Source organism: Lagenorhynchus albirostris, chromosome 7 (genome assembly GCF_949774975.1).
Source record: "Lagenorhynchus albirostris chromosome 7, mLagAlb1.1, whole genome shotgun sequence".
NCBI lineage: Eukaryota > Metazoa > Chordata > Mammalia > Artiodactyla > Delphinidae > Lagenorhynchus > Lagenorhynchus albirostris.
The window spans coordinates 24,511,444-24,533,805 of NC_083101.1; the positions used below are offsets into that span (position 1 = coordinate 24,511,444).

Here is a 22,362-nt window from a genome sequence, read left to right on the forward strand (position 1 = left end):
AGTGAGTGATATTAGCTGGAGAAATTCAGTCTTTCACCCTAAGTGTGATGTTTGCTAGCTTTTTTGGGAGTTTAATAGGTGTGAGAAACTGGGAGGGCCAAATCTCGTTGGCCACCTGTTTTGTAAATAAAGTTTTATTGGAACATAGCCCCACCATTTGTTTACCCATTGTCTGTGGCTTCTTTTGCACTTAAAACCACAGAGCTGAAGAGTTGTGACAGAGACAGTCTGGATGAAAGTCCCAGAAATCCTAAAATATTAACTATCTTTTTACAGAAAAAATTTGCCAATCCTAGCCCACTTGTGTTGAGGAAATTCCCTTTTATTTCTGGTTCTGAGAGTTTTTATCATGAACGGGTATTGAAGTTTGCTGATTGCCTCTTAAACTAAGATGTTCTCTGTTTTGTTTTTAGACCAGTGATAGGGTGAATTGTATTTATGTTTTTTCTTTTTTTCAATTGAAGGATAATACCTTATTTACAATGTTGTGTTAATTTCTGCTATACAGCAAAGTGATTCGGCTGTACATATATATACATTCGTTTTTGTATATTATTTTCCATTATGGTTTATCATAGGATACTGAATATGTACTTCTCTGTGCTATACAGTAGGACCTTGTTGTTTATCCATTCCATATATGATAGCTTACATCTGCTCACCCCAACCTCCCACTCCATCCCTCCCCCACCCTCTTCCCCCTTGGAAACAAGTCTGTTCTGTATGAGTGTGAGTCTGTTTCTGTCTCGTACATAGGTTCATTTGTGTCATATTTTAGACTCCACATATAAGTGACATCATGTGGTATTTGTCTTTCTGACTTTCTTCACTTAGTATGATAATCTCTTGTTGCTGCAAATACCATTGTTCTGTTATATGGCTGAGTAGTATTCCATTGTATATATGTACCACATCTTCTTTATCCATTCATCAGTTGATGGACATTAAGACTGTTTCCATGTCCTGGCTATTGTGAATAGTGCTGCTATGAACATAGGGGTACATGTATCTTTTTGGATTAGTTTTGTCTGGATATGTGCCCAGGAGTGGGATTGCTGGCTCATATCGTAATTCTATTTTTAGTTTTCTGAGGACCCTCCATACTGTTTTCCATAGCAGCCGTACCAACTTACTTACATTCCCACCAGTGGTGTAGGAGGGTTCCCTTTCCTCCACATCCTCTTCAACATTTGTTATTTTATAGAGTTTTAATGATGGCCATTCTGACCTGTGTGAGGTGGTACCTCATTGTAGTTTTGATTTGCATTTCTCTAATAATAGGCACTGTTGAGCATCTTACCATGTACTTCTTGGCCATCTGTACGTTACTGGGAGAAATGTGTATTTTGGTCTTATGCCCATTTTTCGATTTGGTTGTTTTTGAACTGTTTGTGTATTTTGGAATTTATGCCCTTGTCCATAGCATCGTTTAGAAATATTTTCTGCCATTCTGTAGGTTGTCTTTTCGTTTTGTTTATGGTTTCCTTTGCTGTGCAAAAGCTTCTAAGTTTGACACGGTCCCATTTATATTTATTTCCATTGCCTTGGAAGACTGACCTTAGAAAACATTGGTACGATTTATATCAGAGAATGTTTTGCCTATGATCTCTTCTAGAGATACAATAGAACACATAATGATACAATAGAACAGTTAGAGTTAATTGATGTTTCCAGGACATTACATCCAAAAAACCAGAATTCACATTCTTTCCAAGTGCACATGGAACATCCTCTAGGACTGACCACATACCAGGGCACAAAACAAACCTCAACAAATTTAAGAGTGTAGGAATTATTTGTAGCATCTTCTCAGACCACAGTGCCATGAAACTTGAAATCACAGAAAAAGAAATGCGAAAAACAATTACATGGAGACTAAACACCATGCTACTAAAAAAACAATGGGTCAATGAGGAAATGAGAAATTACCTTGTGACAAATGACAGTGAAAATACAACCTTACAAAATCTAGGGGATGCAGCAAAACCAGTTCTAGGGGGAAGTTTATCACAATACAGCCCTTCCTTACAAAACAAGAAAAATCTCAACCTAACCAACCACTTAAAAGAATTACAAACAAAACAAAGTCAGCAGAAGAAAGGAAAGAATAAAGATCAGAGAGGAATAGAGATTAAAAAAAGGACAAAAACCAATAAAAGCAAAAGCTCTTTCTTTGAAAGGGCAGACAAAATTGACAAAACTCTCCAGGCACAAAAAGACAAGAGAACCTAAATAAGCAAAATAAGAAATGAAAAATCAACCAGTTACACAGAAATACAAAAAACTATAAGGGAATACTATGAACAATTATATAGCAACAGATTTGAAAACCTAGATATAATAGACAAGTTTATAGAAAGACAGAGCCCACCAAAATTGAATCAAGAAGAAATAGACAATTTGAAAAAACTCCCTACAAAGTCCAGGACTGGATGGCTTCACAGGTGAATTGTACCAAACATACAAAGAAGAAACCTATACCAATCCTTCTCAAACTCTTTGAAAACACTGAAGAGGAGGAACAAACACTACCAAAGACATTCTATGAAGCCACCATCACCCTGATACCAAAACTGGACAAAGGTATCACCTAAAAAGAAAATTACAAGCCAGTATCTTTGATGAATACAAATGCAGAAATTCTCAACAAAATATTAGCAAATTGAATCCAACAACACATGAAGAAGATCATACATGGGACTTCCCTGGTGGTGCAGTGGTTAAGAATCTGCCTGCTAATGCAGGGTACACGGGTTCAATCCCTAGTCCGGGAATATCCCACGTGCCATGGAGCAGCTAAGCCTGTGCGCCACAACTACTGAAGCCTGCGCGCCTAGAGCCCGTGCTCCACAACAAGAGAAGCCACTGCAGTGAGAAGCCCGCACACTGCAATGAGGAGTAGCCCCCACTCTCCGCAACTAGAGAAAGCCCATGAGCATCAACAAAGACCCAACACAACCATAAATAAAAAATCATACACCAAGTGGGATTCATCCCAACTTCACAAGGATGGTTCAACATATGCAAATCAATGTGATACACCACATCAAAAGACAAGACAAAAACCACATGATCATCTCAATAGATGCAGAAAAAGCTTTTGCCAAAATTCAGTGTCTATTCATGATAAAAACTCTTTCCAAAGTGGGTAGAGAGGCAACATATCTCAACATAATAAAACCTATTTATGACAAACCCACAGCCAATATAATACTCAATGGTGAAAAGCTGAAAGCCCTCCTGCTAAAATCTGGAACAAGACAAGGATGCTCACTTTCACCACTTCTACTGAACATAGAACTGGAAGTCCTAACCACAGCAGTCAGACAAGAAAAAGAAATAAAAGGTATCCAAATTGGGAGGGAAGAGGTAAAATTTTCATTATCTGCAGATGACATGACCCTGTATATAGAAAATCCTAAGCACTCCACACAAAAACTACTAGAATTGATCAGTAAGTACCAGGATAGAAGATTAACATACAGAAACTGGTTGCATTTCTTTACACTAACAATGAAATACCAGAAAGGGAATGTAAAAAAAAAATGCCTTTTAACATCACAGCCCCAAAATAAAAATACTTAGAAGTAAACCTGACCAAGAAGATTAAACACTTATATGCTGAGAAGTATAAAACATTAATAAAGGAAATTAAAGTTGATTCAAAGAAATGGAAAGATATCCCATGCTCTTGAAATGGAAAAATTAATATTATTAAAATGGCCATACTACTGAAAGCAATCTACATATTTAACGCAATCCCTATCAACTTACCTATGACATTTTTCACATAACTAGAATAATCCTAAAATTTACATGGAACCATAAAAGACCCAGGATTGCCAAAGTAATCCTGAGGAAAAGAACAAAGCAGGAGGCATAAACCTTCCAGACTTCAGACAATACTACCAAGCTACAGTAATCAAAACAGTGTGATATAGGCACAAAAACAGACACATGGATCAATGGAACAAAACAGAGAACTCAGAAACCCACACACCTATGGTCAATTAAACCTTAAAGGAGGCAAGAATATAAAATGGGAAAAAGACAGTCTCTTAAGCAAGTGATACTGGGAAAGTTGGACAGCTGCATGTAAATCAATGAAGTGAGAACATACCTTTACACCATGCACAAAAATAAACTCAAAATGCCTTAAAGCTTATTTTTAAGAAATCCTCTTCAATTATGACTATGAAAAATCCCTCAGATGTGTGCATGTGTGTATATATGTAGATACATATGGAAAATAAAGTTATTTTAAAATACGTGGCAATGCTAAGAAATTACACCAAGCTATACTCATAAAGACATAATAAAAACATTAGCTCCTGCCTCTGTTTTTTAAAGAAGTCTAAATTTAAAATGTGCATTTATTGGAGAAAGTCCTCTGCAAGTTTCCTCTTGATGTCTGGAGTATCTGAACAAAGCTGATTCCATGGAACAAACTAAATAACTGAGGCTTTTAGCTTCTTGCATGAATTTGCTTTGGGAAGAGGCCAAATTTGGGGGAAGAATTATATACCCTTCTCTAGAACTTGACAAAATCTTTCCCACAAATTAAGCATTCACAACTCCAAGGAGTTTCTCCTTTGCCCATACACAGCACTTTTCCCCATGAATTCACCCTTGACTTAGCCTTCAGTTTGGAAGGTCTGCTCTCACTTGCTTCTACTCCAAATGAATAAAATTCCATCTTGCTCAGAGAGAGAGTAACTGATAGTAATTTGTATTCACACAAATTCTTTTTTGCTGCTTCAATATATTATTTCAAGGAAAGTGAACATCCATGCAAAGTCACACCATTATCAACAGACACATTTACTTCTATTTCCCACCCATCAGCATGGGTCCCTTTACTATTATCCATAGCAAGAGCACTATAATATATTAAAATGACATGTAAGTTACCATGTTCATTAATCCACACCAAAGAGTAGTCACAAAGCACTTGCAGCCTTTCAACGTTGGGCACTTAATTATAGATATTCTTCTTCTACTTTTTCTATTATTTTGTGAAAATTTTCAGACACACAGAAAAGATGAATTATACAGTGAACACACCTAGATTCTAAAGTTTACATTTTGCTATACTAGGCAAAGTCTTCTTTAGTTACACAATTCTGGGTATACCTATACTCTGATGTCCTGTTAGTTTACGTAGAGTAATAAAGGTCTGGTTCTGGTATTAAAAGGATGAAAGAGATTGTTAACCTTACCCAAGAGTCAGCCACAAACTACTGTCAAAATGAACTGAGCTTTTTTCTAGACTCACTGAAAAGAGATAACATTCTCATTTCTTCCAAAGAAAATAACTAAAAGACAGAAGTCAGTTAAGCACCATAAAGAAAAATAAATGAAATGACCTAAAATACTGACAAAAACATTATGTTAAAAGAAGCAACACTTGGAGAAAAAGGAGTAACTTACTACTGTTCATGCCTATGATGCACACTGCTCACCATCCCAAATGTACGCAATACTGTTTCAGAAATTCTAATCTGTTCCAGCTCTAACACTGCTAACTCTAGCAGAACATTCACAGGCAACAAAAATAGTCCATATGGACACTGTAGTGATAGGAGGCTCAAACCAGTTATAACTGGAAGCACATGACCTGGCAAGATATTACAAAATAACCGCTGTCAGCCTAGGAAAGCTTAGAATATCAAAGGATAGATTTCACTTTTCACTCTGCTTTAGTTCAAGGTGAAGTCATTTAAATGATTAAATTTGACCAAATGTTGGGAGCACTAATAGCCATGTTGTTTATATATAAAGCTTTCCTCAAGGAACATAAAACAATTTAAAAACATTATTTTACTTTCCTTCACACTTTTGAGGTAGCAGCCACAAAACATTCCCAGTTAACTGAGGCACGAATCAATCCTGTGATTTGTCTACAGTCCCAATATGATTCAGACCTGTAGCTGGGAATGAAACCCAATGTCCTGATTACCATAAATACCAGAAATATGCTCTCAGTCAGCACTAAGTAGAAGAACAGTAATTTTTACAAAATGATGCTATATGGGTTAAAGCTTAAAGCCTTGCTAATGATTAAGATTATATGCAAAATAAAACAGAACTGGTGTCTGCTGAGGTCAGCTGCACAGAGCAGCTCTCCGTAATGCTAAGGTAGATGGTCTTACTCTCCCCAGTTCCCAGCAGCCAGGCCTCAAGGAGTGAGGAGTGGAAGGAAAACAGCCTTCTCTGCCAGAGCCCTCCTAACTGGGGCCAGAGTCACTCTAGAAGGCTCAGTTTCCACTGGGTTCTTCTGTTGATCTTTGGTGGTATAAAAAGCTCAGCATCTGAAAGAAAGGAGAGGGAAATTGTGATAGGCACACTATTTTTTCTTGGTGGGAGCTGAGGCAAGTAACTCTAAGCTAAAATTAGGCAACTGGGCTTTGCACCTACAAGATGACCATCAGAACCAGAGTTAATGTTCCATCAAACTATGCACCTAACATCTGTACATTTTACTGTATGTAAAATTTACATCAATTTTAAGAGTAAAAAAAAGTAGTGGCGTGTATTCAGTATGTAAAGTTAATGGACAGAAAATGCTTTATGATAAAAATTTCTGCAAACACACTGATCAATAAAAATGTCCATATTTTTAAAATATAAATAAATGGAGGCAGCGGGTGATGGTTGGGGGAAATTTGTCACCGTTAGATAAAACTCACAGGCCCTCTTTCAGTTAGATTTATGGAGTCTCTTATCTAAGTAGAATCATATACAGGAAGTAGAGACATGAGAAAACATGCATATATAAAGATGGTCTTTCTCAGTATTATTCATAGTACATCTGTATATACGACCCATACAGACATGAAAAATAATTTACATGAATATTTTGAAATGTGTGAAAAATGCTCAAGATAAAATGTTTTAAAAACATGGTTTTCATTATACATATATACATGCATGGTACACATGTATGACTAGAAATTATTAAAACTTAATTTTCTTTGCCATACTGTACAATCCAGATTTTCTCTACTAATCCTAACAGTTTTATAATTTCACATACAATTACTACTCTCTACACCCCCAAACAAAAATCTATATAGACAGAAAGACCACAAGAAGTTTCGCTTATTTATAATATTGGAAAAGCCTACTTAAATTCATTGTCAACAAGCTCCATAATTTTATGTTAAATAGTGGGTAAACTTTGAATGAGACTCCATCATTTTTTAAAAAAGAAACAAGTTATGAAAATAATGTATTTTATTTTTAAAAATTAGACATAACTACAATTATATTTGATTCTTAGACTTAACTAAATATAAATACCAAGTATTGACTTATTGGCAGGAAAGAAATTATTCTGACAAACTGTATGACAGCAGGACATGACATCTTTCACATTTCCATGTTTGAATTTCACAGCACAGAGAGAGTCATTTCACAAAAATAATTTGAGGGCTTTATCAGTTTTTCCAAGGACTTCTCTTAATCCTTTGATAGTCAAATCATACTCATTTGAAGAATTTTGTTATCAACTGTAACAAGTCCAGTTTCTCCATGATTTAAGCACTACTGTGGTAAAACGTTAATCCATTTTATGAAATGGATTACATTTTTGCAGACTTGCAATCAACCTGCATGGTACTACGTTGCATCTTAACATGAAACAATCAGAAACTGCCCCATCAAGTCACTGATCCCCTACTACTACTGTTAGCTGGGAAGGGGCAGGTGAGGAATATTTGAGAGGAACTAATTTTGTGAGTAGCTCATCCGCCTCTTTTTGGGTTATGAGAACTTCTCCTTTCCTAAACAATCTACACTAGTGTTCCTACACAGGGACACGGATAATACATACTCTGGTAATGAGGAGCCTCAAAATTTTAAAGTCTTTAAGGCTCAGCTGGGAAATGGAAGTGCTCTTTGATAAAGCCAACTAGACCACCCTAGAGAAAGGTGTGACTGAACTTGACCTGAAGGTCAGCATCAAGCCAGCAGTGAGGAAAACGGGACAGAAATCACAACTGGATTCGACACATTACAAATTAAACAATTACCAAACAATCTCTGGCCTGAGATGAATTGTAGCATCTCAGAAATAAGTGTACGTTTTGGGACTGATACCAAAGGCAGCTTGCCAGCCTCCAGGAAGAAGGGGATCTAGGGATACAGCAGTTAACTCTCTGCATGTATGAGCTTAGCTGGAACGGAAGGTGGTTAATTTTTTCCTGGTAGCAACATAAGCCATGAAAGTTAAACTTGACATGGCTCCCACAAAGTCTACTTCAAATGTCATCAAAATGCTACCACAGTGTAGCATTTAAATGAAAAAATTTCAGAACATTGCCTCTCACATGCCAGAAATGCAAATAGCAGCCGTAAAAACTGCCACCTTTTCAAAGCTAAAAAGAAGTTGCTGTGCTTGACTGATCCACATGAAGGGCAAATACTGTGGCACCAAATTGATCTGTCAAAAGGTTTTTAACCAACTTTCAAAAGAAAGGCTTTTATCTTTGAGGAATATGTAACCTAACTGATGAGAATCCTCTCCCCCCCACCACAAAGAAACAGAACATTTTAGGAATTCAACAGAAAATGCAGATGAAATGCTAATCTTCTTTGGATTTGTTTTCAAATTATACTGTTAATCCTAAGTATGACTAAAATGGTCCAGCTCTTAAGCAAGGAATATGAAAATGTCCCCAAGACACAATGCAAAACTGCCAATAGCCAAAAAGGATGATTCAGATGAATCCTTAAAATGTATGTGCAAATTAGACTGTTTAGGAGTCACACTTCTTCAACTGTGATGTGTCTGTATGGACTAGTGTATGCCATTGCATTAATAAGTGTGTATGTCAGAACAATTTTTTTTTAATTATACATTTAATGTCACATTGGATTTCTTACCCGCTAACCCAGGATCCCAACACTAAAGGCATTAAACTAATTTTACTAAAGACAGACTCTTAGAACTGAGGGAAAATAGTAGTGATTCCCCAATCTCTCCTTATACTACTAACCATCTCAACACTTAGAAAAAGATACTCCTTCTGCTTAGTACTATAATAATTTAGAGAGAAAAAAATACTAACCAAGAACAGGAACTGAAGTCTTTTCTTGTTGATAAGAGGCCATGATACTATTTGCAGTAGAATTGGGACCTAGAACCTAAGTAGAAAGTAGACTGAATCAGCAAAGATTATCTTATAATTCTGCTGACGGCATATACCAAATCTCTACCAGCAATAAATAGCCTTTCATTTTCATTATGGTATCAAACACATATGTGATTTTAATTTGCCAGTTTCTCCAGTCTCAATTCAGACCTCTACATCTCCTGTCCACCAGAAGAACAAGGTAATGATGGGGAGAAACAGAAGAAGAAAATCTCAGTGATATATGCCTGGTCCTTTCCAAATAAGTGAGCCATACCCTGGGGGGAGGGGATATAATAATAAGAGGTTATAGAATACACAGAGCACCAGACTGTCCTCAAAGATTTGTGAGAATTTTTACATTAAAACAATTCTGTGCGTATCATGGAGGAGAATGCAAACTCCGCACACGTGTTTAAGGTAAAACAAGAGACTTTGCAGGAATTCCACGCCCGCTCCAGCCTCAGCAGGCACACTCCAGGCCCTCCGCCTCGCCTTCACTCAGGTCTGTGTGTTCTCTCCTGGCGCACTCTCAGCAGTGCTGTCACGTGCTCAAAACACTGCCATGTGACCCATGGTATCCTGCACAGATGACATTACCATGCTTTACCAATCAAAGCAAAAACACAATTTACCTGGTCATTTCCCCTAGAAGACTCGTAAGTTGGGATCTTAGATGTTGACATGATCTGAATAGACGAGGGTAAGGGAGAGCACTGGGAAGCATTATAAATTGTTAGCCTCGAAAGCACTAGTTCTGAAGGTGATCACATTTCTTCTAGGAAATACTTATTATAGTAAATTCAAGTATTTATGAGGGGCTAATTCTCAGTTGCTTTTATCTTTATGGTTTGTAAAATGCTTTTATATCTACCCTCTCATCTAACCTTCAAAACATTCCACTGAAGTATACAGGAGAGTATTATCCCCATTTATAACTGAGGAAATCGAGACCCAGTAAGCTTATGAGCCGATTTCCAGCCTCTCTCTCAGCTCCAAACCCACCCTTCCTATACACTGCTCGTGATGCTGGGACTGGGGGCCTGAGAAAACACCCCTCCTTGGACAGCCGTTATGCTCCAACAATAGCAGACACCAGAGGGACAGGGCAAGGCTGGACGGAGGAAGGAGAGGGAATTTGTTCCCTTGTTCGCTTGCTTTCACTCAACAGTAGCTCTGTACCCTGCAGCAGCTGTTTGTTCCAGTTTCTGTTTATTTCTATACGCTTAGACCCAGCCTCATCCTGCCCCCTCGGCAATACCAGCACTAGCTGGCTGCCACCCGCTTCTCCGAGGTTCAAGAACCAGCTCTGCAGGGGCCTCACCTCCAAGCGTCTAAATTCTAAGAATCCCAACTCTTCCTTTTGTTCCTTCAGTTTTGTGGGTACAAGCGGCTGTCGGGTTTCAATCTCAATGTTCCTTCTCTGTGTTCCCTTTCTGCCTTCTAAGTCCTCTAGTACTTGGTTAACCAGTTCCATATATTAAACTCTCTCTGATAAAATAACAGCTGTGGTTTTTGTTTTTCCTTAATGGACTCTGACTGATAAACCAGCCTTTCTGAATCAAAACTGAAACTTTGAACAACAGATGTAAGAGACTGAGCAGATATACACAATAAATAGATGACAATATATTAGAATTCTTGATGAGACACAAACAGCTTTAACATAATTAGCAAGCTTGTTACAACAACACAGAAGTGACAAGTCAAATTTACCATAAAACAAGAGAAAAAGCAATTGTCTGGGCTTCCTTTAAAGAACTCAGATCCCATCCATAAGTCTGAACAGAGAGGTGAGAGGCCAGTTCTGGTCCTAGCTTGCCCCCTACCCTGACCAATCTCACTGAAGGTCAGGGCAACCATCTGACACCTGACTTTCCCATCTTCTCCATGACAGCAGTTTCATGCAGAAAGGAGAAATAAAAAGCAAACTTAACCTAGGCCAAGGTGTACTATGAACTATACTATCAAACATAAAATCTTCTTACTGACAGCTTAAACATAAGCCTAAGACAATTTAACTATTGTATAGTATGTTTTAAGAACAGGAAAATCTTTTGCTCTCACTATTAAGAGATTGTGTGAGAGTAATAACCTGTCAAAGTGATTAAAAAAAAAAAAAGCACATTCTGTCTTTGAGGAAAACTTACAGGTGTAGCTGAACTCTGCTGGGGGGTGAGAGTCCAAATTTCTGGAAGTGACCTTTCCATTAGCTGCAGAGTATTTTCAAAGGCCTTCTGTAATTCCCTTCCTTGCTCGTCAAACTCAAAGAGAAAGAGTATCTTTAAAATATGGTATATTTCATCTAGAGAGAAGAAATTTGAGAGTGGTAAGTTGTATCACCAGCTCCACTGCTAGAATCCTAACAGGAGTTTCTTTCCCAAGTGAAAATATCTAATAGCATACTACAATATCTCCCTCATTTTCTTCTTTCTCCCCAAAAGCTGGAATAATTCAACATATCTACTACAGAAAGAAAACAAACCCACTAGAGCCAAGCAGGAAAGCAGTGCCTCCTCTGGCTTTATCCCGGTTTCAGTGATAGTCTCTCACAGCTCAGGTAGGTGGATGCCAAAGAGGAAGACATCTAGGCTATTGGCTGAGAAGTTTTGTTTCAGGAATGCACCCTGAAGTGACGAATTTACTATGTTTTTTGTGGGCAAGAATCATCAGTATTGAGAATATACCTTTCAATTTTTCAGTGCCCTGCACCACATCACTCAATGCCTCCAAAAGGGCCAGATCCTCCAGTGGACTCCCTTCCTTGAGGCTGTGCTTCTTCCGTTCCGCTTTGCGCCGATTCTTAGATGATCTCCTGTTAGAAATTAGAGATGTTTTAAAAGGGGCTCTCCTTGTGCTGAACAGATTAAAATGAATGTAACTATTGGCCACCAACTTTCTGGGAAACCAGAGTATATACAGATGGTATTTGTATTTTGGGGAAAATGGTGAAGGTGTTAAGATGATACATAAAAATTAAATTGGGAGAGTAAAGGCAGGAAGTAATAAGGAAAACCCTAAAAAGTGATGCCTGGCCTTGAAGTTTTGATTAAAATACAGAATAAAATCAGATTTCATCTGATAATAAGAGGCAGAAAAATGAAAAGAACAAACAGCTTCAATTTTGTAGCAAAAACCAAATAAGTTTAAAGGCAACAAAATTAAGTTGAAGATAACAGACATAAAAGATTGGAATTTGAATATCATAAAATATATATGAATCCCACATTCTCTCCTGCCTCAGAGGTCTTTAATTATGCCATTTGTTTTGTCTGGGACTCTCACCCCAACTCTCAAAGCCCAGTTCTAGGTGGCTTTCTTGCAGTTTCTGATTGCCCCACACAACCTCACAGGTCTCCATTCTGAATTCCTAAAGCACAATTTGGTTTAAATATATAATCTTGCATTATATACTTTTGTTTCCCAAGGAAGAGTACAAGCTCTTATAACTCACATCCCCTTAAAAGGTTTTGGTAACATCCACTACAACTAGCTCGATTATACTTCTGACAAGTTGAATTTTGAATTGAAGAAGTGTGAAATCTTTTTTCTTTATAATCTTTATATTTTTCTCAGTGCCTACACATTATAGTCACTTAATATTTCTTAAATGAATAAAGTCAGATGTCATATATAAACTGAGTACCCAGTGTAAGCGCCATGTGGTTGATGGGCAAACACACAGGCCACGAAGTTGCAGCAGAAAACATGTCAAAGCTGAGTCTAATCTCTTAGATATGCTGCGAAGGTCCTTGCACAGCTTCCACAGGGCCTTGAAGAATGTCCTCCCCCTCCTGCTGCACTGTCCTGTTGGAAAACTGACCTATTTACTTGTACTTTCTCCATATACCCAGGGCACGGTCAGTGTGCTGAATAAACATGATACATACGCTGATATTCTGGAGTTACTGTGGGAATATTTGCCACTCATGTCACTGCCACTCATGACACTGCTAGTTTCAGAGAAGAGATCTGACTCTTGACCGTGGGGTGCCTCATCATCTAGAGGAGAAGAACCAGACAGCATGAAAACTACCTGCAAATGAGGGTCTACCTTCAGTGGGGTAAGGGAACTACAGTTAACCAGGTCATATCTAAGGACATGAAAACTAGTACAAAGTCGATCTCAAAATGAAATAGATAATATATACAGTTTTATTACTGTGAACTAGTACTTTACCAAACTTCTTTATTCTTTTTACATAAAAAATTTTTACTTATTTATTTATTTATTTATCTAGCTAGCTGGCTGCGCTGGGTCTTAGTTGTGGCATGTGGGATCTTTGTGGCCGTGTGCAAGATCTTCGTTGTGGCATGTGGGATCTAGTTCCCTGACCAGGGATCGAACCGGGGCACCCTGCATTTGGGAGTGCAGAGTCTTAACCACTGGACCACCAGGCAAGTCTTTTTTTTTTTTTTTTTTTTTTTAAAGCAAAGGAACTTCTGGAAATGAGGAGATCACTGTGTAAATACAGTAGTCTGCTGCTCTGGTCGGGGTGTGGAGAGAACGTTTGGCAGACCTCTGCCCATTGGTGCCTGGTCCTGCCCCCAAGCTCTCACCAGTACCCACAACAAAGACCCTCACAGACCCTCAGAGGCCTCGGACTTCCACTTGGCACAGTAATCACACTGCGTGCTGAGACAAAGCGCGATGCTGGGCCCCCCCCCCCCCAAGCATTGGTGTCTTCAGGTGGGCACTCACCCAGATGCACCTGCTGTGCTTGCTCCTTGAGCTCTCGTACCACCAATAGACGTGCTTTATGGCGACTGAAGGTGGCTGTCTGAGAGTCCAGAAACGCCATATAATTTTTCTGGGCTAAGGGTGCAGATGGAAAATAATTTGAGCACGTTTAAACAAAGAGGTAAAACTAGAGTGGGAGTGGTTAGTGAGGGAGTTGGAGCTTAACAAAGAAAAGAAGTTACCAGGTTTTTCAAGCAAGAATTTTTTCTTTAATGAGAAGTAACCAACATTGCTATAGGAGAAAGAACTAGAGATTGAGATTCCAGATCTTAAAGTTCATCAACATCATCCTAGAGGGCTTCCCTGGTGGCGCAGTGGTTGAGAGTCCGCCTGCTGATGCAGGGGACACGGGTTCATGCCCTGGTCCGGGAAGATCGCACATGCCGCGGAGCGGCTGGGCCTCTGAGCCATGGCTGCTGAGCCTGCACGTCCAGAGCCTGTGCTCCACAACGGGAGAGGCCACAACAGTGAGAGGCCCGAGTACAGCAAAAACAAAACAAAACAAAACATCATCCAAGAATACTCTCTACCACTAAACTTACAAAATCACCTGAACAAAAGACTTGGTATGTAACCCAAGAGAAGACTAGTAAATAAAAGGAGTGCACAGGAAGCTGCTAACAAAAATAGGAGGAAAGTCTCTGAAATGCTTCTTAAACATATAAGTATTAGGTCTTTGTAGTTTTTCATCTACAAATACCCAATACTTATATGTTTAAGAAGCACTTTTTCTAGGTTCTAATTAGTGGAGAAAAATCCAAGAGTGGGCTAGATGGATTGTTATAGGGCCAGGAAGGATGCTTCCAGTATCCAGTTAGGAGTACCTAAAGTGAATGATACACAAAGAACCCTCCCAGTTTTGAGTAGGACAGGGTAGTAGAGAGCAGGCAGGGTAAGAATATAAATACATGTTAATGTCAGAAAGGCCAGACATTACTTACAGGGTAGACTGTGCAGAGCTTAAAATCAACCTCTACTCCCAAAGACTTTTATAAGTCCAACTGATGTCCTTCTTTTACACTTTGCTTTTAAGGGATATAGCGAACACCAGAGTATTCTAGAACTGATAACACTCATCTGTTATTGAGGAACCATCTGCAAAGGTTCTTCTTTTTATTATTATTTTCTGGGCCGCGCCACACTGCATGCAGGATCTTAGTTCCCCGACCAGGGGTCAAACCTGAGGCCCCTGCAGTGGAAGTGCAGAGTCTAAACCACTGGACCACCAGGGAAGTCCCTTCTTATTTTTAAAAAATTTTTATTTTGAAAAAGTTTCAAACCTACTTAAAGGTTGCAGTAATTCAATGTACATACATATACCCTTCACTTAGATTTATCAATTATTAACATTTTGCCATATTTTTGGCTTCCTCTGTTTCTAAACACACACATTTTTGTGGAACCCTCTGAGAGGAAGTTGCAGATATGATTCTTCCCTCTTAAATACTTCAGCATCTCTCTCTTAAGAATCAGGATATCATCTATATAACCACAATACGATTATTAAATGCAGGAAATTAACCATTTGATACAATATTATCTAATATACAGTTCATATTTGAGTTTACCAACTATTCCCAAAGATTCTTAATTGTATCTTATCACAGGTTTTTAACATTCAAATAAGTTATGTGCTACTATTTAGCAACATACCGTATTTAAAAACCATGTTCAGAAGTAAATTTCACACCCACTGGAGAACTCTGATTGACTCGATATAACGAGTCCTTTCATCACTGACATGATTAAAGGATGTAATAGCACAGGCAGTACTCTCCCGTCTCCCTCTCTCCCAGCAGTTCTATACTTCCAAATCAGGAATTCTATCTAAATGTAACCCTCACCTTCTAAAATGGAAGGCTTTACGTTGGTTTCTATAATATCTGGTCTGTTATATTTATGTACCTAAAAAAAAAAAAAAACAACAATTTTAGGCAGGAAAACTTCAAATCACTGGAAAGTTAAGATACTTGGAAATGGATCACTTTCAGAGGTGACAGGATATTTTCCAGAGGAGTAGGCCTCCTATAAGGTAGCCAATGAAAACTCAATTCATTTCAGTAAAAATTAGTAATATTTCATATTTAGAGGACTAATTCCAAACATCAAGAATAAACTTTTTAAATGGTTTAAGAAGCACTGCTTATCCTTAGACCAGGAACCTGAACTATTTCTAACAAATTTCAGTAGCTCCGAAGACAAGGGACTGCGGCTGACGCTGTCTCCCCTGTGCAGGGAGTGCTTAAGCACTTCATGCAGGGAGGAGTTTTGAAGTCCTCTTACCAGTCTCAGAGCTTCTTCCCAGGCAGCTCCTTCTAACAGCAAGAGCACAGCTTCTTCATAATCCTGACAGGGGAACATCAAGGAAGGTAACAGGCTAATGGAGCAAGTGTGTTAGATGCCACCATAATAAACTGCAAAACTGCCCACAGAGCTGCCTCCCTCTGCCTTTCCAGCCTATCACTCACAGTCCCAGTTGGTGGGACTGGCCTAGAGTACATGCTCGATAAATATTGATGCAAGAGACAAAGGAGGGGTGTCAATTCTGGAAATGATCACAAAGCACAAGGTAAGCATCACCTCTCTACATTCCTGAGCATCAAAACCACGAGAAAGACTGTTAGAAATCCCATTTCCCCCGCTGCGCCTCCAAATCTGATTCCAGAGGTTTAGGTGGACTCCTGAATTGACAAGTGCACACTCTGGAAAAATGGTAGACTAGAATAGTAATCTTCTAAACCATTTTTTCTTTTTTAATGTTTATTTTTTTATTTTGAACTTCAAACTTACAAAAAACTGATGAGTGTAATAAACACCTGCATACCCTACAGTCTTTAACCATTTGTGATGCTTGTACCCTTATCACTAAACACTTTTGATCATGTACCCCAATATATAATTAGTTAATGTACTTAAAAAGCATATAAAACAAAACACGTTTTTAAAAGATGAAATATATGAGGCAACTGGCTGAGTTTCTTCAAGTAATCTCTGTTATAAAAAGGTGTATACATTAGATAAAAAGGTGTATACATTAGATAAAAGGGATTTAAAGGACATAACAAAATGCAATACCTGTCCCTAGACTGGAATCTAATTTGGATCGATCTACTGTAAACAATTTTGGAAAATTGAGGGAACTTAAATTGTAATTATTAGATGAATTAAAATGTGTCAACATGGAGAGATGAAGATCATAACCAAACACACCAAATTTACAAACAGAACAGCATAATTTCATTTTGGTTAAAAATGTGTGTGTGTGTGTGTGTGTGTGTGTGTGTGTGTGTGTGTGTGTGTGTGTGTGTGTGTGTGTGTGTGTGTGTGTGTGTGTGTGTGTGTGTGTGTGTGTGTGGAGAGAGGGGGTGGGGAAGAGACAGAAAGGAGAGAGAAAACTCTAGAAAGAAAACAAGAGGTGCTAATAATAGCAATCTCTGAGTGGTAGGAATGAGATGTTTTTATTTTCTTGTATGTGCTTTCAGCACTTTAAACAATCTATAATACATATATACTACTTTAAATAGGTTATTTTTAATTAAAAAGATTGATTAAACATTTTCTTCCGAGAGCCCAAAGGATCCTTGCAGGCCTGTACCACGTGTCCCAGAGGAACGCGGTAGGATGTATTTTGCTTGACTGGCAATGTGTGAGTGTGTGTGTTTTATTGAGATCAAATTCACATAACATACACTGAATGATTTTAAAGTGTGTAATTCGATGGTGTTTACTGTATCACAATGTTGGTAACCACAAGCTCTCCCTTTCAAAATTTTTTTATCATCACATAAAAACACTCCATATCCATTAACCAATCCCTCCTTATTTCCCACTCCTCTCACCCCCTGGTAACTTCTAACCTGCTTTCTGTCTCTCTGGATTTGCCTAATCTGGATATATTGTAAAAAAGGAACCACACAATAGGTGACTTTTTGTGTCTGACTTATTTCACTTAGCATATGTTTTTAAGATTCATCCAAGTTGTACCATCTACTGATTCTTTGTTCCTTTCTTTCCCCTTATTTTTTTTGATTGTAGTAAAATTTAATATACAATTTACCCTTTTAACCATTTACTGTATAGTTCGGTGGCATTAAGCAAATTCACACTGTTGTGAAACCATCACCACCACCATCAGTCTCCAAAACTTTATCTTGCAAAACTAAATTCTATATCCATTAAACAGTAAATTCCCATGTTCCCCTACCCCCAGACTCTAGCAACCATCATTATACTTTCTGTCCAGATGAATTTGACTACTCTAGTTACTTCATGTAAGTAGAATCATACAATATTTGTCCTTTTATGTGAGTTATTTCACTCAGCATAATGTTTTCAAGTTTCATCTAAGTTGTAGCATGCATCAATTTTTCATTCTTTTTTATGACTGAATAATATTCCTGTGTGTGTGTATCTGTGCATGTATGCACATATCACAATTTATTCATCTGTTCATCTGTCACTGATGGACATTTGGGTTGTTTCCACCTTTTGGCTATTATAATGCTCTAAAAATATAAACATTTGTATACAAGTTTCTTTGTGGACGTATGTTTCCATTTCTCGAGTATATATTTAGGGGTGGAACTGCTGAATCATATGGTAATGCTATGCTTAACTTTTTAAGGAACCACCAAACTCTTTTCCATAGCAGCTGCACCATTTTACCTTCCCACTAGCAATATACAAGGGTTCCTATTTCTCCACATCTTTGACAACACTTATTTTTCATTCTTTTGATTAAAATGATTCTAGTGGGTATGAAGTGATAGCCCACTGTGGTTTTGATTTACATTTCCTAATGAACAACGATGTTGAACATCTCTTCATGTGGTTAATGGCCATCTGTATATCTTCTTTGGAGAAATATCTATTCAAGTCTTTTGGCCATTTCAAACAAAATGAGTTGTTTGTCCTTTTGTTCTTGAGTTGTAAGAGTTCTTTACATATTCTGGACATAACAAGGAAACTATAAACCAATATTCCTTGTGAACAAGCAAAAAAGCCTCAAGTAAACTTTCGAATCCACCAATATAGGTCATACATTATGACCAAGTTGGGTTTAACTCAGGGATGCAAGATTGGTTTAACATTCAAAAGTCAGTGCAGATGAGTGATCAAGATGGTGGAGTAGTAGGACATGAAGCTCACCCCCTCCCACAAATATATCAGAAATACACATACATGTGGAACAATTCTCACAGAATATCTACCAAACGCTGGCAGAGGACCTCAGAACTCTGAATGAGCAAGAAAATCTCCCTGTAACTGGGTAGGACAAAAGAAAAAAAAAAGAGAGAGGAATCGGGACAGGACCTGGGCCCTTGGGAGGGATCTGTGAAAGAGGAAAGGTTCCTGTACCCTGGGAAGTCCCCTCACCAGTGGGGAGATTAGCTGGGACAGAGGGGGAGCTTTGGAGCCTGGGAGGAGAATGCAGCAACTGGTTTGCAGCAGCTAGAATGGAGAGACAGACAGTGCCACCGCCCTGCACTCCCCAGCCTAAGACACATGTCCTCTGGTATGGGCAGGGGCTGGGTGTGTAAACTTGGGCTTCAGAGATGAGACCCAGGTAGACAACTGGAGTGGGCTGCACGCAGACAGCCTGAAGGGGCTGGAGTCTGGGGCAACCACACCTGGGAGTGCACGCGGAGGAAAGCTAGGCTGCTTTAGAGGCCAGGTGCCATTGTGTGGGCGGTGCGTGAGGGGAGGGGCAGGACCTGCCACTACAGCCTTTTTCCCTGCAGGAGCTCTCAGGCAGCAGGACACCGCCTACACGAGCTCCAGGAGCGGTCACGAGCAGCGACTGCCCTTTGGGCTTTAGGAGTAATCACCAGCTGCCACCACCACCCTTCTGGACTCCAGGATTGGTCGTGAGCTGCCTCTACTCCCTTTGCATGCTCTAGGGGTGCACGTGATCTGCCAGTGCCACCGAGAACCCCAAGACCAGGCACTAGCTCCCATATCTGCACACCCCCTGTCAAGGGGATGATGGCCAGCACATGCTGAGGAAAGAGGCTACAGGTAAAAAAAAAAACAGCCCTCATGGGACTTTACTGGTGGTCTAGTGGTTAAGAATCTGCTTCCAATGCAGGGGATGTAGGTTCGATCCCTGGTTGGGGAACTAAGATCCCACATGCCACGGGACAACTAAGCCTGCATGCTCTGTAGCCCGCATGCCACAACTAGAGAGAAGCCCCTGTGCAACTAAAGAGGAGCCCATGCGCCGCAATGAAAGATCCCACATGCTGCAACAAAGATCCCACGTGCCACAACTAAGACCTGATGCAGCCAAATAAATAAACAAATAAATAAATAATAAAAACAGCCCTCGCACCAAAAATATTAAACCCACACAAGATACACAGGGACAGACCCACATATAAATAGCCCTCCAAGACGAGTAGCTAACTGTTTCTCCTAAACTCACAGAATAAGAGAAATATAAGTAAAATGAAGAAGCAGAGGAACCACTCACAGTTAAAAGACCAAGAGAATTCCCCTGAAAGAACAAATAAACAGACCTCTTCAGTCAAACAGACACCAATTTCAAAAAGGAGATAATGAAAATACTGAAAGAATTAAGGAAGGCTACTGACAGAAATGCAGAGTACTGTAAAAAAAAAAAAAAAAGGAACTAGAAACTATAAAGTATAACCAAGAAAAATTAGAGAACTCATTTGCTGAGATGACAACTGAACTAAAAGCAATGAACAGCAGAATAAGTAATGCACAAGAACAAATAAGTGACCTGGAAGATAGCAACAGAATAATGGAAATCACCCAATCAGGACAGCAGACAGAAAGGCAAATTAAAAAAAAAAAGAAAATGAAAGCAATATAAGAGACCTATGGGATAATATAAAGCATGCCAATGGGGATTGAAAATGTATTTGAAGAAATTATGGCTGAAAACTTCCCAAACATAAAGAAGGAAACATATCCAGGTATAGGAAACACAGAGGGTCCCAAACAAGGTAAGCCCAAATAGACCTACACCAAGACATAATACAAACAGCAAAATTTAAAGATAAAGAGAGGATTCTAAAAGCAGCAAGAGAAAAACAAAGAGTTAATTACAAGGGGACCCCCATAAGGCTATCAGCTGATTTCTCTACAGAAACATTGCAAGGCCAGAAGGGAGGGGCAAGATATATTCAAAGTCCTGAAAGGGAAAAGTCTGCAACCTATGATACTCTACCCAGCAAGATTATCATTTAGAATAGAAGGAAAGATAAAGAATTTCTCAGACAAGCAGAAACTAAAAGAATACAGCAATACTAAACCTATCCTAAAGGAAATACTGAAAGGTCTTCTCTAAATAGAAAAGAAGAATATATAAGAAAGAGAAAATCACAATTGGAAAACAAATCACCTAAATAAGCCAGTACAGAGATTAAAAAAAATTTTTTTAATTTCTGTGAAAGTGATAACCACAATAAACAGCAAAAGGATGAACATGAAGATGTAAAAGAGGACATCAAAATCATAAAGTGTGGGGGAGGAGAGTAAGAAAATGTAGATTTTTTTTTCATTTCCTAGAATGTGTTTGAGCCTATATGACTAGCAGTCTAAGGCAAGCAGATACAGGATGGGGTTAACATAGTGGAAAAACAGGGTAACCACAAATCAAAGACATACAATAGATTAAAAAAACCAAAAAGAACGTAAGTATAACACAAAAGAAAATCATCGAACCACAAAAGATAAAAAGAAAAAGGGACAAAGAAAAAATATAAAATCAACAGGAAAACAAGGTTAAAAAGGCAATTAATACATATCTATCAATAATTACCTTAAATGTCAATGGACTAAATGCTCAAATCAAAAGACACAGAGTGGCAGACTGAATTAAAAAAATGAGCCTACAATACCTGCCTGCAAGAGACCCACTTCAGGGCAATGAACACACAGAGATTGAAAGTGAGGGGACAGAAAAAGATATTTCATGCAAACGGAAATGACAAGAAAAGTGGGAGTCACAACACTCATATCAGACAAAATAGACTTTAAAACAAAGTCCATAAAGAAGGATAAAGACGGACACTATATAATAAAAGGATCAACACAAGAAGAGGATTTTACACTCGTCAACATATATTCACCTAATATAGGAGCATCCAAATACACAAAACAAATACTAACAGACATAAAGGGAGAAACTGACAGGAATACAATAATAGTAGGAGACTTTAACACCCCACTCACATCAATGGACAGATCTTCTAGACAGAAAATCAATAAGGCAACAGAGATCCTGAATGATACAATAGAACAGTTAGACTTAATTGATATTTTCAGGGCATTACATCCCAAAAAACCCATAAACAACAGAAAAAAAATCAATAAAACAAAGAGCTTGTTCTTTTAAAGGGTAAACAAGATTGACAAGCCTCTGGCAAGACTCACCAAGAAGAAGAGAGAGAGAACCCAAATAAACAAAATAAGAAATGAAAAAGGAGACATGACAACTGATACTGCACAAATACAAAA

The 22,362-nt window shown here is 38.5% G+C and overlaps 1 protein-coding gene and 1 long non-coding RNA gene across 11 annotated transcripts in view; one reads left to right on the plus strand and one right to left on the minus strand.

Annotated features, from left to right (window-relative positions):
• The window catches only part of LOC132523458 (uncharacterized), a 26,378-nt gene extending 13,163 nt beyond the window's left edge, over positions 1 to 13,215 (plus strand). The window contains exons 3-4 of the long non-coding RNA XR_009541526.1: positions 11,579 to 11,694; positions 12,989 to 13,215. This is a non-coding gene — a long non-coding RNA (uncharacterized LOC132523458). The remainder of the gene's footprint in view (positions 1 to 11,578; positions 11,695 to 12,988) is intronic.
• The window catches only part of ELP1 (elongator acetyltransferase complex subunit 1), a 60,196-nt gene continuing 43,639 nt past the window's right edge, over positions 5,806 to 22,362 (minus strand). For 5 of the 10 annotated variants that reach the window (XM_060154673.1, XM_060154674.1, XM_060154669.1 and 2 more), the window contains 8 exons: positions 16,159 to 16,221; positions 15,720 to 15,780; positions 13,837 to 13,950; positions 13,025 to 13,136; positions 11,822 to 11,949; positions 11,285 to 11,439; positions 9,072 to 9,147; positions 5,806 to 6,311 (listed from right to left, as the gene is read on the minus strand). In XM_060154673.1, the coding sequence (XP_060010656.1) occupies positions 6,244 to 6,311; positions 9,072 to 9,147; positions 11,285 to 11,439; positions 11,822 to 11,949; positions 13,025 to 13,136; positions 13,837 to 13,950; positions 15,720 to 15,780; positions 16,159 to 16,221 (777 nt within the window). In that variant the 3' untranslated portion in view covers positions 5,806 to 6,243. Of the gene's footprint in view, positions 6,312 to 9,071; positions 9,148 to 11,284; positions 11,440 to 11,821; positions 11,950 to 13,024; positions 13,137 to 13,836; positions 13,951 to 14,371; positions 15,357 to 15,719; positions 15,781 to 16,158; positions 16,222 to 22,362 lie in introns of those variants that run through there. The other 5 variants (XM_060154672.1, XM_060154676.1, XM_060154678.1 and 2 more) reach the window with 5 other exon arrangements.